General features: G+C 44.3%; 1 protein-coding gene across 10 annotated transcripts in view; it reads right to left on the bottom strand.

The window, feature by feature from the left end:
* Positions 1-14,730, bottom strand: part of tnikb (TRAF2 and NCK interacting kinase b) — a 52,336-nt gene that overhangs the window by 3,238 nt on the left and 34,368 nt on the right. For all 10 annotated transcript variants that reach the window (XM_071484494.1, XM_071484498.1, XM_071484495.1 and 7 more), the window contains 10 exons: positions 12,843-13,024; positions 11,834-11,948; positions 9,522-9,630; positions 8,589-8,765; positions 8,361-8,504; positions 6,825-6,959; positions 6,523-6,623; positions 6,165-6,314; positions 4,101-4,260; positions 124-263 (listed from right to left, as the gene is read on the bottom strand). In XM_071484494.1, coding sequence (XP_071340595.1) covers positions 124-263; positions 4,101-4,260; positions 6,165-6,314; positions 6,523-6,623; positions 6,825-6,959; positions 8,361-8,504; positions 8,589-8,765; positions 9,522-9,630; positions 11,834-11,948; positions 12,843-13,024 — 1,413 coding nt within the window. The remainder of the gene's footprint in view (positions 1-123; positions 264-4,100; positions 4,261-6,164; positions 6,315-6,522; positions 6,624-6,824; positions 6,960-8,360; positions 8,505-8,588; positions 8,766-9,521; positions 9,631-11,833; positions 11,949-12,842; positions 13,025-14,730) is intronic.

The following is a 14,730-nucleotide window of genomic DNA, read 5'->3' as shown; positions in this document are numbered from 1 at the left end:
TCTTATTATCTGTTCAATGTCTTTAAATATTGTTGTTTCATCACAGATGGAAAGCAAAACAGTAGGATGGCGGTTTTTAAATGGCGGTGAGAGGCAGAGCTGTGCAGGTGGGATCACACTCACCTTGTCGTTCCTCTCCGACAGGAACTTCAGTCGCTGAGCTCGCTTGTGCATGAAAACTCCGTCGAGGTGTCCCGTCTCCACGGAGCGGATCTCAATGGCCTTCTCTCCCCAGCCCATGATCTGGTTGGAGTGGATGTAAGCTGCAGAGGCGGGAGAGGGAACACGCACGACACATGCACGCGCACGCACACACACACACACACAGACAGAGGAGGGGGTTGGACAGGAGAAGACTCAGCACCTGTCTCACACCCAAGCCAGTCACACCTCGAGGCCTCCTCCTCCGCCTCGCCTCCGGGAGGAAATTATTGCAGCAGTTTCTGAGCGATGAGAACGACCACGACCTCTGGAGCTCGGTGTTGGGAAAGGTGAGCTGCATGCGTGTGACAGGTCGGCGACCAACACATCTGGCTTTTACGCAGCTGTTTCACAATAAAATCTTTCCAGTGGTTCACCAATGGAAAACTTTTAATCGGGAGCATCAGCAGCTGAAAATGTTTGATCATCACCGGCACAGCGAAGAAGGACAGATCAGAAAGCAGTGAGGCTGCTGCCTGATGAAAACACGACCAGGAGCAGGTCTCACCTACTTTTAGGAACTGGAAACTTGAAAAGGGTCTTTTCTCTCTCATGGGCAGGACCGTAAATGTTGAGCAAATCAGTTTAATGACAGTCGAGGCTGGAGGCCATCACTTTTTGGCAGGTAAGCGTGGGAATGAAACTGGTCACACCCTGCTGAACGAAACCAGCAGAGCGTAAATATATTCACTTTCCTGTTGCTTTTAGGTTTTCAGGGTGTTGCACAGAATTGTACCTATGATATGAAACACTCCACAGTCCTCGTGGTCCAAAGCTGGAGCAGATTATTAAACCAACAGTCTCTGGTCTATGCAGTGATGGCCTCCTCCTCCTGGATGCTCAACTTCAGTTTCAAGCTGCTTCAGCTGCTTCTGCCCTGGTTGACCTGCTCGTGCATCTATTTTTTTGCTTTTAACTTTTGTTGGGAAGAGTTGATCCCCCCCTGCCGAGGACGGGGATCAACCAGCAGCTCGTCATTACAGCGTGCGTACAAAATAAAAATCGTTTTTTTGCGGGGCGCGGGGGGGTGGGGGGCTGAGGCCAGGCTTGGCTGTGAGAAACTCTGGTCTGACAGTAAAATACAAACAGACATGTTAACAGGAGATGATGCCCACACGCGAAACACAACACATAACCACCAGTGCTTGAGGACAGAGACACAGTCAGTCAATCATACAAGTTTAATCAATAGGATATTGAACACTGACATCTGAGAATCAGAGAGTGAGGGCCGAATGGAAAGACATAGAGGCTTTGGCCGACTCGGATCATAAGATCCAAGCTCCATCCTTGATGTGCTCGGCTCTGCTCAACTCAGCCGTGTCCCATTTCCTCTTCACGTGCTTTGACTGAGTGCTCTGATAAATAATAGATGGATTTAGATGCACCGCACTCTGCTATGATCTGACGCAGAGCTTTCATCTCACTGTCGGGCTGCTGACAAACATTTGGTTTGGTTTGAGTTATTTTAGTCTGAGCTCACGCAATCAAGGATGAAAGTAAGAATGGATGAGAAAATCCCTTTTGAAATATTTCACAGTTAACACTCGCACAGAACAAGAGGACAGAACTCAACACAAACAACACACGAGCATTTCCCCCGAAGCCTAGAAGAATGTGTAAAGATATACTGTGTGTGTCCAGAGTGTGTGTGTCTGTGTGTGGCTGCAGGGGGGCGGAGGGCAGAGGTAATGCTCAGTGCCACATGTTGTTGTCAGCTCATGCATCAGATGATTGTTCAACACTTGACTTTAAAGGGATACGGTGAGTTTTTGGGTCGTCACGCCATCGGTCAACTTATCTGTTAAGTGATGAGAATATACACAGTGAAACCCTTCATGTGCCTCCAGTGGATCGTTATGGTCGAGTGCTACCACAGCGAACAGTATGTTGAGTCAGCGTGGGTGTTTTTGTTACGTAGCATCTTTTTTATGAGAAATATTTAACTGACTTGGAAGCAAGGAAGGCGCATCACCTGGAGGATGTCACCCCTGCAGCAACAAAGCTGCGATCCCTCACTGACTTCCCACTAAGGAAAACATTCAGGTGTGTTTTAGCGTTTTTCCACCACATGTTACCAGGTACTTCTTTTTCCACTGCAGATAGTGCCCCCTTAATGCACCATTGTTTTTTCCCCCTGTAGTGTTGTCTTACAGCAACTGCTCCGAGTATGCTCACAGTGTGGTGCAGTTTGACATCAAGTTTAACCCTAAAAACAGTGCTGCTATAACTTGATGATGATCATGTGCAGCGTCAGTGTTGCAAATCGTATGTTCAAGCCAATGTGCTGGCACGGAAATTTCATATGTGCACACATGATGTTAAAATAACCCTTTTTAGAGCCCATTGTGCTCCACTCTATACAGCTCACAAGCGCTCGTCATATGTTTGTGACAAATAATGTCCCCACTTTTCATGCTAAAGAAATTTATGGTTCAATTTAACTGATTCAAGCAATGAAATCATAATTTCGTTAAGTGAACCTACAAAAAGCGACACAAGGTTCTCCTCTTGTTTTTGGAAAAACTGGACCAGATGTTTGTCTGTATTATGATCATTTCTGTTGTTTATCTTATTATCTACTTTTGTTTTTATTTTTGTAACTGATATGAACCTATGTGACTGGAATAAAGTAAATAACAATAATAATATAATGATGACTAGATTTTCAACATGAGACACATATGAACAATGGAGGATGTCAAAGTGGAAACCAAACACAGAAACGTCTGCACCTCTTCTGTGTGGTTTTTCAGAACAATAACTAACAGAAATGTAACAGGCTACAGTGAGCGGTGCAGAGTCGCTGGGCTGTATAAAAATTGCAGCTTCGAGTCGGTACCATGCAGTGGAAAAGGGTTAATAGTAGGACTGTAGTAGTATGTTAATCATTGCAATTAATTTCAAAATACTTAACATGCTAAAACGCGCTGAAGATGGAGACGAGCGGTGAGGAAGTTTTAGACGGAAAATTTCGATTTAAAAAGCTGCTCGATGGAACTACTTTGAAAACAAAAGTAATATGTACAATTTGCAAAGCTGAATTTAGTTTTCACAGGAGCAATTTCTCATTACAATATCACCTTAATGCAAAACATCTGATAAACTTTTAATCACGATTAATCGCGATTTATTCATTTCAAAATGTGTGATTCATTAGTTCATTTTTTTAATCAATTGACAGCCCCAGATGAAAGTAAAACTATCATTTTTCAATCAATTTTCCTCATGATGTAGAGCATCATAACTGAGCACAGACACGTGCAACATTATTTCATTATTGAGTCTTTTTGATATCGTGAGATTGTTTTAGATAGATATGTATAAACCTGTGAAGAGCTGGTTTAAAGTGTGACATGCAAAAAATAAAACATATGATATTGTGATATTATTATTTATTATTGGTAAGGTTATGTATTGATGTTATACTCTTGATGTTCGGCCACATCAGTCTCTACCACGTCCAGTTATTCCTCACATTTTCACAGAGCTTCGAATCACTCACTCAAGAAAATAAAGCCAGAGGCAGAAACATGAGCGACACCACTCAACATAGTGTTAGCATGATGCCATGAAGGGTATTAATCAGCGACATGTGGATGAGTTTGGTGTCTACACTGTTTGTTCTCATCATTTATAATGAAGTTGAGCAGTCGGTTACTTAATTTCCCAAAAACCTGTGGTATTCCTTTAAGCAGTGATGGAAACAGGTGAGACTACATCGCTCTTCTTGTCTGAAGGTGTAACTGAGAGGAAAAGGCAGGAGGAGAGAGAGGAGTGTTGCCCTGGACGGAGAAGGGGTGTGGTAGATAGTGAGGGTGAAAAGATGATCTGCTGAGACCGCCTACAGAGGTCAGAGGTCAGGGGTCAGGGAGAAGCGAGCTGATTGGTTGACGTACCGACGGAGGTGGGCATCTCGCCCCACTGCAGCACCACGTCTTTGGTGATGCGTCCGTAGGTGTTGACGTAGACGCCCTCGTCCTCGTAGCACAGCAGCATCTCCATGCCATCCGTCTTGGGCAGAACCACGATGGCGTGCGGGGTCACCTGACCCTGAATCTGCCGGGGCGACACACGGGAGGGGGGTGTTGGAGGGGGTGGGGGCAGGGGGTTAGGAGCTGCCGCGAGCCCGCAGGGGCTCTGGACCCCCCCTTAACCCCTCCTTCCCCACCCTGAGAGACAAGAAACTGCTGCAACAATAGAGTCTCCCGCTCCTCAGCCACGCAATCGCCATGGAAACAGACATGAGCACAGCGTGATTCATGTCTGCCAAAAGCAATGTGAGGCGGTTGCTGTGGTTACCGTCTCTTTCCCCCGACCATCTCTGACTGTAACCAGACCAGGGTTAGAGGAGGACACTGATTCACCCGCTCCATCACTCATTCATTCACTCACTGAGTCACTCTCTCACTCACTCATTCAGTCACTCATTGATTCTCTCATTACCTCAGCTATTCTTAATTCATTCACTCATGATGGTGGCAGCAGGCAGCATTCCTTCATACAAAATTATACTTTATCCTGTAAACACTTCATATATATTAACTGTTCATATACTGTGTCTTTAAAACTGTGCCACCTTCGTGCTGCAGTACAACTTCAGCCACTGTTTTACCCCTGCTTCTATTCCTCTGGGGGTCAGGAGAAAGCCCCCTCCCTCACCCTCTGCAGCAGGAGTGGTTTTGATGCTTCAGACCTTGTGGGGACCAAAAACCCACCATGACACCAAGTCCTCTTCGCACCAGGACCTTCTCTCTGAGCATTAGGATCAAACTCACAACCTCAAATCCTCCAAACAGTCTTTTTACACCGTGAGCTTTTTGGTTGGACAAAGGACCCTTATTTCCTAGAGCCCTCGAATGTTTATGTTGGGTATTAGATTTCAGAACTCCAGAATAGTCCTCTTATTCCCTCACATACTTGAACAGAGACACTTGAGCTCTATTTCATAGCGTCCTTTGGGTGTTTCCAGACTCAAAACCCACAACGTCAAAACTTCTGAATGGTCCTTCATGACTGTTGAGAACTTTTGAGGTCAAGGGTTTGATCTAAATTTTGAAGACTTGTGTCCAAAGGAAAGAGTCTTAAGTTTCAAGATATGAAGCTCAGGTGTATCTTGTCAAATAGCTCAGGTTTTCAGAGGACCAGTCTTGAGTTTTGGGTTCATTCAAGTGTCTTTTTACAACCAGCTCAGGGTGTCAGAGGAGTGCTTGGATGTTTTGAGGACATGGGTTTGTCCAACACTCAGAAACTCAACCTCTTCCAACTCATGGTCCACTTAAAAATCTAATTGGACCCTGTAACAACATGGAGGCCAAATGATGTGGACTGAGAGCACTTTTCATTTTAATGATCGCAAACATTCAGGATTGAACTGAAAGCAGCGGAAGCTCAAATTTTGTTTGACAGGAGAGATCACCTGTCGATTCACCACCTGTCTCTTTCCCTTTAACACCTCCTGGTGCTGACCCGCTACAGATTTGACGCTCCAATTTTTGTCATGGATGTGATCTTATAGTGAATACAAGTATACGATGTGGTCCAGCTGGTGACAACATAAAAGTTCCTGTCACAGACTTATCACAGTGATATATGCCTTAATAAAATAAAAATAAAAACCCAGAATCATTGTGTTTTAAAACATTTAAAAACTGCTCTAAGAAACAAAGTCCAGAAATGTCTGAGGAAATGGCTCAGGGTGTGGTTGAGGTTGTGGGTTCAATCCTTGCTGAAATATGAAGATCCAGATTAAAATGGAGGTCAAGTGTCTCCAATTGTTGTAATTGTTTTAAAGGACTGAGTGGTGCAGCGTATGGTTCAGGTCCTGCTTCCTTTCGGTACCTGGAGCTTCAAAACCACTGCTGCTGTGCTGGGTTTTTTCAGCACGACTACAGGCAGTGGTCCGGTCTGACAGTCCACTGCCGGTGGGGTGGAGATGAACGTGTGTGCACACAGACTCTTACATGTGAAGGGATGTAGATGTCGTAGGGGTTGCCCGAGTCCACGTCGATGACATGGAAGCCCACGCTGGAGCCGTAGATGACTTTTAACCTCTGTCCCTCCTCCACAGTCAGGTCGACCAGCAGGGGGCGATGCTGCAGGTCAGTGAAGGACTGACGGACAGCGAGGAAGAGAACAAGGGATTCATTAAACATATGAGGTACAAGAAATGTTAGTTTATAGGTTGTTTGGCTGATTTATCAGATTTTGGTTCTTCATGATGTTTAATGGCTGGTGTTTCTTTACATTTCTAGTTTTTTCTTTTTTTTTATCCACTTTTACCAAACTCCAACACCTCGAGCACATCCTGATGCAGCTTACCTTGAAGGCCATGAACTTGTGGTAAGGTTTAGGCGCCCAGGCGTAGATCTCCACCGAGTTCTTCAGAGCAATCACCAAGAATTTAATCCGCTCATACTTCACTGCAGAACAAAGTAAAAACAGTCAGAGGATTCCCAACCATCGTGTGCTTAGATTGTTGTTCAAAAAGTATGTATCAAGGCCTAAAATCACAACCTTTCACTGTTATTTCACATCTAACCCAAAGAAAACAAGTGTTTAGTTAACTTCTTCCCAATTTGGAGGTCCACGTCCTCACAACACACATGAACCAGTTTTCTTACCGACTTTGTAGTGCACGCAGCCCTCCAGCTCTCCGACAGTGATCCAACCCTGCTTCTTTTCCACTTCGGGGTCGTTGTGTAATATCCTGTTCCTGAGCCAGGACAGGTAGTAAACACGCAGCTTGTTCTTCTTCCCTGGTTTGGGAAAAAAACCCAATTCTTTATTCTTCATTTTACACTCTCTTCCACTTATTGTTGACTTGATGTTCCATCAGTGCAGAGAGCCTCATTTCTAAAGCATCAAAGTCAGATGTGATCAGTGAAGGCAGCAATACACAAAGAGAAAATTCAAATCTGGCAAAAAATAGAAACATCTTCGTCATATTCAGCTTTTGTTTTGTTTTCTATTTGTTCTCCAAACCAGTGGGAAGCACTTGGAAGTGAGAGAGACAACTGTAACTGAAGGGAAACAGGAAACACGGAGGACAAAAACAATAAGACTCAGCTGAGACATCAACAAAAACAGCTGACGAAAAGTGAGGTTTTAGATTTAGAGCTGAACAAAAGGCGAGGAGCCAGAAAAAAGAGGAAGACAGTTTTTAACAAAGTGGCAGCTGATACAAAAACAACCAGTTCAACCTGCAGGTAAGAGCACAAGGAGTGGTTATTAAAAAAAGATTTGCTCTGCCATTATGTTCTTCTTTGTGTAACAGAACAACATAAGCTCAAATTACTCACTTCCTGTCTTTTTAGAGCATTCAGCTGCATCTCACAGTCCGCTCCAGTGAATGCTAAGGGCTGCGTCATGCCAGAAAAGAACTAATATTTATGTCTGTTACAAATATCTGCACTCGAAGCTCTAACGAAAAGCCTGTCGTCGTAGAGAGGACGGACACCTGAGATTGTTTATGGGGATAATGCAGTCCCCCTAATCTGAAGCGGGAAAGTTCTTGGGGGACGGGGGGACAGTCTCATAAAAAGAGATTCAGACAGTCAGGGGTTCATACGTCATAGAACCTTGTGGGGACGGGGGGCGGGGCTAAATGCACCTGAACCCTTGTCAGTACAGAGAGTCAGAGTTAGCATTAGTACAACCACTAACACTGTGTCAGCCACTGCCAGTTACAAGCTAACAAACAACATAAACAGATAAAAGATGCTAACTACACTAACGGTTCTGATCCGTCTGCTAGTTTCTGGTTCTGGTCTCAACAGACTCCTCATCTGAGTCTGGGTCTGACTGAGGCTCCAACATGAGGCTGAGTCTCTGATGTTTCCTCCTCTAACATCTTCATCCTCTCTGCTCTTTCACCTGGACACCTGGAGCCAGCAGGTGGTGGGCGGGGCCAAGGCCTGATCCAGGTTTCTCAATGAGGGAGTCAGAGTAGATGAGCTTCAGAGCAGTTTTTTATTTTTTGTTAATCAAGGTATTAATCATTTTTACTGAGTTTAAAATACGTCTGGAGAGGAACTTTGATACTGTTTGTAAAGGTTATGAATAAAATAACATCGGAAACGTGACAGAACCAAAGGGATGTTTTAGCTGCTGGGACGTGGCTGTTGAAGTTACTGACCAACAGCTTTTAAACAACGAACCTGAGATGGTGACCAGGACGTTGAGTCCCTCCAGGACGTCCATCTGTTGGAAGCGCCGTCGGTTGATCAGGTTGTAAACTTTGCCCTGACCGCTTCGATCCAGCAGCATCAGGCCGTTCTCCGTCCCCACCAGCAGGTTCACTCCTGCACAAACACACAAACATCTGGTCTGTGTATACCCTGTGTATTTGTACGTGACTAATACCACTGTTTTTGTGACTGTCTCACCCCAGAGCGCTGCACACAGGATCTCGGAGTTGAAGCGTTTCTTGTACTTGCGGATCTCGGGCGTGTCGCTGTGCGGCCTGATGTTGGTGGGGTTGACGTTGACCACGGAGATCTTCCTGGCCTCGTTGAGCCTCGCCTGCTCCTGCTCCTGCTTCAGCAGCTCATCGGCAAACAGCGCTGCAACACAAACCACCGACAACACAGTGTGACGCACGGCTCGTCATCTGCTGCATGATCTGACTCACGGTTTCTCACAGTCCTATGAAAGCATTTACTTTTTTATTATGGATGACCACAAGCAGTAAGATGTGAGTGTTAACAAAAAATAAAAACATCAGTGAGTCTCTCAGTGTGATTATTAAGACCCCTGTCAGCTTAATTATAAAAAGGAAACGCAGGTATTAAAGTTAAAGTGTGCATTTTAATCCTTAACTACATTTTCTCTTTATTTTCCAACTTGTCGAACGATCTATTCAAAATCAACAAACTTCAGTGGAGACCAACTGCTGTGATACTGTGATGAATAATTCTGTGGTTTGAATTAAAGATAAGAAGAAGAGTTTGTTTAAAAACACGGGTCTTTGTGATCTGTCGTGACTTCGAAATGAGGAAACCAAAACTTGAGAGAGAGATGCATCAAAAAAATCGATCATTTCATCATCATTAACAAGAAAAAAATAATTTCAGGAGGGAGGAGAAGTTGCTTCTGTGAAGCACTGTTACAGTTAATCATTCACATTTCAGTGGATCCCAGCTGTTTTTGCTTTTAAAGAAAGTCTTCTTCCTCTTTTTCTTTCTTTACATTAAATCTGTTTAGGTTTAGCAGGATGTTGTTTTTCTTATTTCCCACACTGGTAATTGTCTGAAGACCCCTTTGAGGTCCCGTCCCCCAGGCATCAGGCCTGTGAGGCCACCTTCAGATGAAAAACGTACCTGAGGCAGAGTTGTTATCGTCGTCGTCGGTCGGGGACGTCCCGTAGACTCTGGGATCAACAAACGGTGTGAAGGACGCCTTGGAGCCTCCACCGCTCCCCATCCCATACTGCCAATCACACAAACACAGGTTCAGTCACATGTTTGTCTCATGGTCTGATCGTTTTAGGAAAACTGGATGAAACAGGTAACTGTCACAATAAAGGAAAGACTTGGAGTGTTCAGTGGAGAGCTTCTGATCATGGTGATTATTTCTTTGTTTCCTTCTCGTGTTGCGATAATAAAAGTCTCATCCCGGGTGTTTCCTTTATTTAGTCAGCTACCTGTATCGTACGCTGAGGAACAGGGAGGAGGATATTGTCTGGATCAGAGGCTGGAAAACTGAGAGAGGGAGGGAGAAAGAGAGGGATCGGACGAGTGGAGCAGGGAGGGAAGAAATCCAGATTGTTCCATCTGTGGGGAAAACACCGGAGCCAAAGCGGGGCAGATCTGAAGAGGACAGGGCAGGAAATTAAAGGTGCCACGTGTTGTCATGTTTGATTTTCATACTTAAGAGTCTCATTTCCTATAAATCCTGTTCCTCTGTGGTGCAAAGACGCAAAAATAAGATGACGCTGAGCAGAGCGGCTGAACGACTGATCTCTGGCTGATAAGCTGAAACATTTTCATGATTTATTAATTGTTTGTTTGGTTTTGTGTTTAAATGAAACTATAAAGTTTATTTATGAGGTGGTTTTAAAGATGTTCAGTGGGAACCAGTGGGCTCCTCAGTGAGACGGACTAACAGTAACAAAAATACAGACGAGCACCAGCTTTGTTCTTTAAATGCAGCTGAAACGTTGCATTCAAGTGCATTTACACTGTAAAAACTACTTCTGTAATTAAAGCTTCTCCTCTGAATCACTGATCCATCTGTTAGTTACAGTCTGGAAGTTCAGACTTTGCAGATGAAGCAGTTGAATTAAATCAGCTGCTGAAAACATCCGATTGTTTCCCAAAGCAGCTGAAATCGACTGAAGCTGCAGAGCAGATGAAAACAGAAACGCTCCTGAACGCTCATTTAAATCAACACTGACATTTTACTGATATGATTATTTTACATGTACAGAAGCACCTCAGTGATAAAGGGTTTTGCTGAGGCTCCGTCAAACATCATCTATTTCTTTAAGTTTTACATTTTACAACCAGTTTGACGTCACTGGTGTTCGTGTGGTGGCCGCCGGTAGTTTCCCACCCGGACACAGGACCAAGCAACCAGCTGGTGACAGGATTGTGTGCAGGTGACGGGGTGAGCAGGGTAACAGGGTGAACAGGTGACGGTCTGTCAGGATCAGGTGTGGGGGGGTTTTCAGGGGCCGGTATTTGGGTGCCGCTCCACCTACTTGGGCCCCAGAGGCGTCGCCAGGGGAGACCAGGGGGGAGGTGCTTTGCTGCACCAAATCGGGGAGATTGGCGTTGCCAGGGAACAGATTAGCGTTGCCGGGGAAACCGTTGCTGGCGGTAGAGCTCCGCCTCCGTTCCCCATGTTTCTGGAAAAAGAGAGAGAGGAGGAGGGGAGGGGGCTACTGTGCAGCGAGGCTGTGATTGACAGGTCAGGCGGTGGAGGGAGGAAGCTGAACCCTGCTGTGTGCGGGTGTGTTTGTTTCTGTGTCTGTGCTGAGGGGGACGGGTGGGTACTGAACCCAGAGGCTTTCAACAGAGAAAAGTAGCCCTTCATACATATTAACACTCTGCACACACACAACATATAACACACACACACACACACACCAACAGGCTGCTGAGACCAACAGTGAATCTTCTGTAAATCAGTGTTTTCTGTTGATCTTTTGATTATTTAATAATAATAATAATAATAATTATAATAATAATAACATGAACATATATAGAGGTGAATTAATTATCATTAATCAATAAGTCAACAACAGAAAATCAACTCATCAATTACATTAAAGTCATTTTTTTAATGCAAAAACATAAATGAGCTGGTTCCAGCTGCTGATGTATTGAACAATATTTGTTGTTACATTTTCAAAATAAAAGAGACAATTAAATGGATTTTAAATCATAACATTATCATTATCTGGAGTGAATGTGGGAGAAGCCCAGCACACACAAGAGAACAGTGGCACTATCTCTCCACACACACACACACACACACACACAGCAGAACAAAACACAGGAAACAGCCAGGCGTGCAGAGCTGGTGAATGAGCGTCTGAGCGCTGGCTGTTTCTGCAGAGTCAGCGAAGCTACAGGTCAAAGCCGAGGTCAAAGGTCAGGACTGAGCGGCAGTGGCGGCAGTGGCTTACCTCACGCATCATCAGGGTGCTGTCCTGGGAGCTGTTCCCGTACGAGTCGCCGTGGCTGTCGTTGTGACCTCCCATCATGCCAAAGGACTCGTTTGTACTCTGACTTGCAGCCGGCCTGAAACACAATTTTATTTAATTTAATTTTCTCTCTCTCTTTTAAATGTTTCTTTTCCTTGTTATTTCTGAGCCTGGTTACATCCAAACAGGTTCAATTATTTTCATTTAAAGGAAAAAGCGTTAAATCTGTACTTTATTTAAAGATATATCTTTATTATTGTGTCAAGTATTTGTTCAAAATGCAGGAAGAGGAGATTTCTGTACTTTCTTCAGAGATGAACGGGTTCAGACACGAACCCGTTCATCCACCATGAAGGTGCGTCATAGTTTCTGACAGTGAAATGTACAAATTCCTGCCAGTTTGGCAGCGCATCAGTCTCCCTGCTGTCAGTAGGCGGAAAGTCCAGAGACTCTTATTTTGGTGAATAGATGCAAAGTGTTTGAGCGCTTGCAAATATTTTAGGATTGTAGAAATTAAGCAATTGACCATCACATGTTAGGGCCTCACTGTGAGCACCTGTAGAACCAAACACTTGTATTTGTCTTATCTGAACGATTTCATGATGAGACCTGAGGTAAACAGACACAAGTACTGAATGGATTTCTTTAACCTTGTGGCCCCTGTGGTTTTATTTTGAAGGGGGGCCACAGAACCACTGATTTAAGGTGTTGTCGGAGTGTTTGCTGCCCTCTCTGGTTGAAAGTTTCAGGCCTGTTTCACTTCTGTGTGTGTGTGTGGTCAGAAACGAGCTTTGTTTCACCTGCAACAGTGATGTCACAGGATCCTGGATGACACCTGTGAGTCACTGTCGCCAGGTGAGAGGTTAAACCGCTGCAGGTCAGTGAAAACAAGTTTCAGGATGTGTTAGGTTACTCTGTCTGGCTCCTTTAATGTGTGTGTGTGTGTAGTTTTGGTTGAATGTGATCAGGAGCCAGCTTCACTGATACTCACATTATGCGCGGGATATCGCTGACAGCCACTGTTCCGTCGTTAGCCCCGCCCTCCCCCTCCTCATCCTCGCTGCTGTGAGACTCCTCGCTGGACGACGAGTAGTCCGTCACTTTGACGGGCGGGCGGCTGGTCTCCTCCCCCTGTCGCAGCTCTCTCAGCTCTTTGGCCAGAGCCGTCAGGTCCTGCGGGACAGGAGGACACGCAGAGACACCGTCAACTGATTCTGTTGCTTCTGTGTTCGTGCAGAGAAGCTGACTCTCGAGTCGACACCACACTTGCATTCATGCTGTAAATACTGTTTTTACTATTTTAGGTTTCATATGTGAAGAGTAGATCCATTAATCTACTGATTATTTTTTCCAACACAGTGAAAAAACGTTCATCACAGTTTCTTGTTTCATGCAAGAGCCAAAGATTTTTATTTTAATGTGATATTTAGACCAAGAAAAGCAGCAAATTGAAGAAGCTTAGACAAGAGAAAGTTTACACTTCAAATTAATTTTAAAAAATGGAAATAGTTGCTGATTGTTTTCAATACTTCTGTTGTTCTACATTATTACCTGTGCACCATTAGAAGCTGCTTATTCCATAAATATCTCATTTCGTCTCCGGTCAGAGGATGTGTGAGGATGAGAGCCCGACTCTCCAGTGAGAAGTCAGATTGGCATTTCATTAAATTTTAGATGGATATCATAAAGCAGCAAGCTACGTGTTTCATTAGCTCAGAGTGTTGATTATGAGGAAGTCATTTACCGGTGGAAGCAATTTACATTTTAAATGAGATCGTGGAGTTGAGCTGAGGCCGTCAGACACCTGTGTGAGCTGCAGCGTATAAACCTGTGAAAGCTCAGTGTCCGACGTCCAGAGGACACGCAGGTCGCAGGAATCCAACGTCAAAACCAGAAAATAACTGTAAAGGCTGCAACTAACATTTATTTTCATTATCAACTAATCTGCAGATTTTTTTTCTTGATAATTTGATAAATTAAGCTGTTTTAATTTCACACAAACCACGGTGGCGTCATCAGCTGATTTGTTTTATCCAGAACCTGAAGACATTCACTTCTTTGTCAGGAGCTGGAGCCAGCAGATATTTGCCATGTTTGTTTAACAGGAACTAAAGAGAGGAATCGCTCATCAAAATACTGGAATCATTCACGAGTATCTTAATACTTTTCAAGGCCTTGAATTAAAAATCATCCTGACTTTTTCTGTATTTATGAGACGAGGAAAATGTAGTTTTTGTGTAGTGCAGTTCAGAGCGGTTCACACAGGAGACCATCAATAAAGTCAACAGAGTAAAATGGAATAAATAGGTAAAATATAATAATAATAATAGTAATAATACGGTTTCTAATTTAATAAAGGAAATAAAAGTTCAGTAGAAAGAAAAGTGATTTTTGTTTGAATGTGTTCAGTGATATTTAAACCAGCAGCATCATTTTAAACTCTTTAACTAACTGTGACTGAAGAAGAATTAAAGGGTTTTTGTGGCTCAATGCAAGCTGTCAGCCAATTACTGAGTGGGAGGGGGCAGCGAGCAGGAGGACAGTGCAGGGAGAAGAGGAGGAGGAGGAGGAGGAAGAGGAGGAGAGTCCAGCTACAGAGGCCTCAGTGCAGGAGCGTCAAGGGTTAAATGTTAAAGGTCAAAAATCAGAGGGAGTGTGCTTTTAAATCCAGTCTGTGACATTTTCACTGTCAGCTGCAGGTCAGAGGTTAAGTGACAGGAAGTGGACGAGATGGGGGAGCTGGTGGGAGGACTGGGGGGAGGGGGGGTTATCTTACCAACTCCTCCTGATGAGAGAGAGAGAGAGTGAGAGAGAGAGAGAGTGTGGAAATGAAACGTGAGCGCAGAGATGCCTGAGATGATAACAGGGAGTAAGTGAAC

This window comes from Trachinotus anak, unplaced genomic scaffold, assembly GCF_046630095.1.
Source record: "Trachinotus anak isolate AG129_WGS33_773 ecotype Australia unplaced genomic scaffold, CSIRO_AGI_Tana_v1 ptg000009l, whole genome shotgun sequence".
Classification (NCBI taxonomy): domain Eukaryota; kingdom Metazoa; phylum Chordata; class Actinopteri; order Carangiformes; family Carangidae; genus Trachinotus; species Trachinotus anak.
This window is presented reverse-complemented; position numbering and strand designations above follow the sequence as displayed.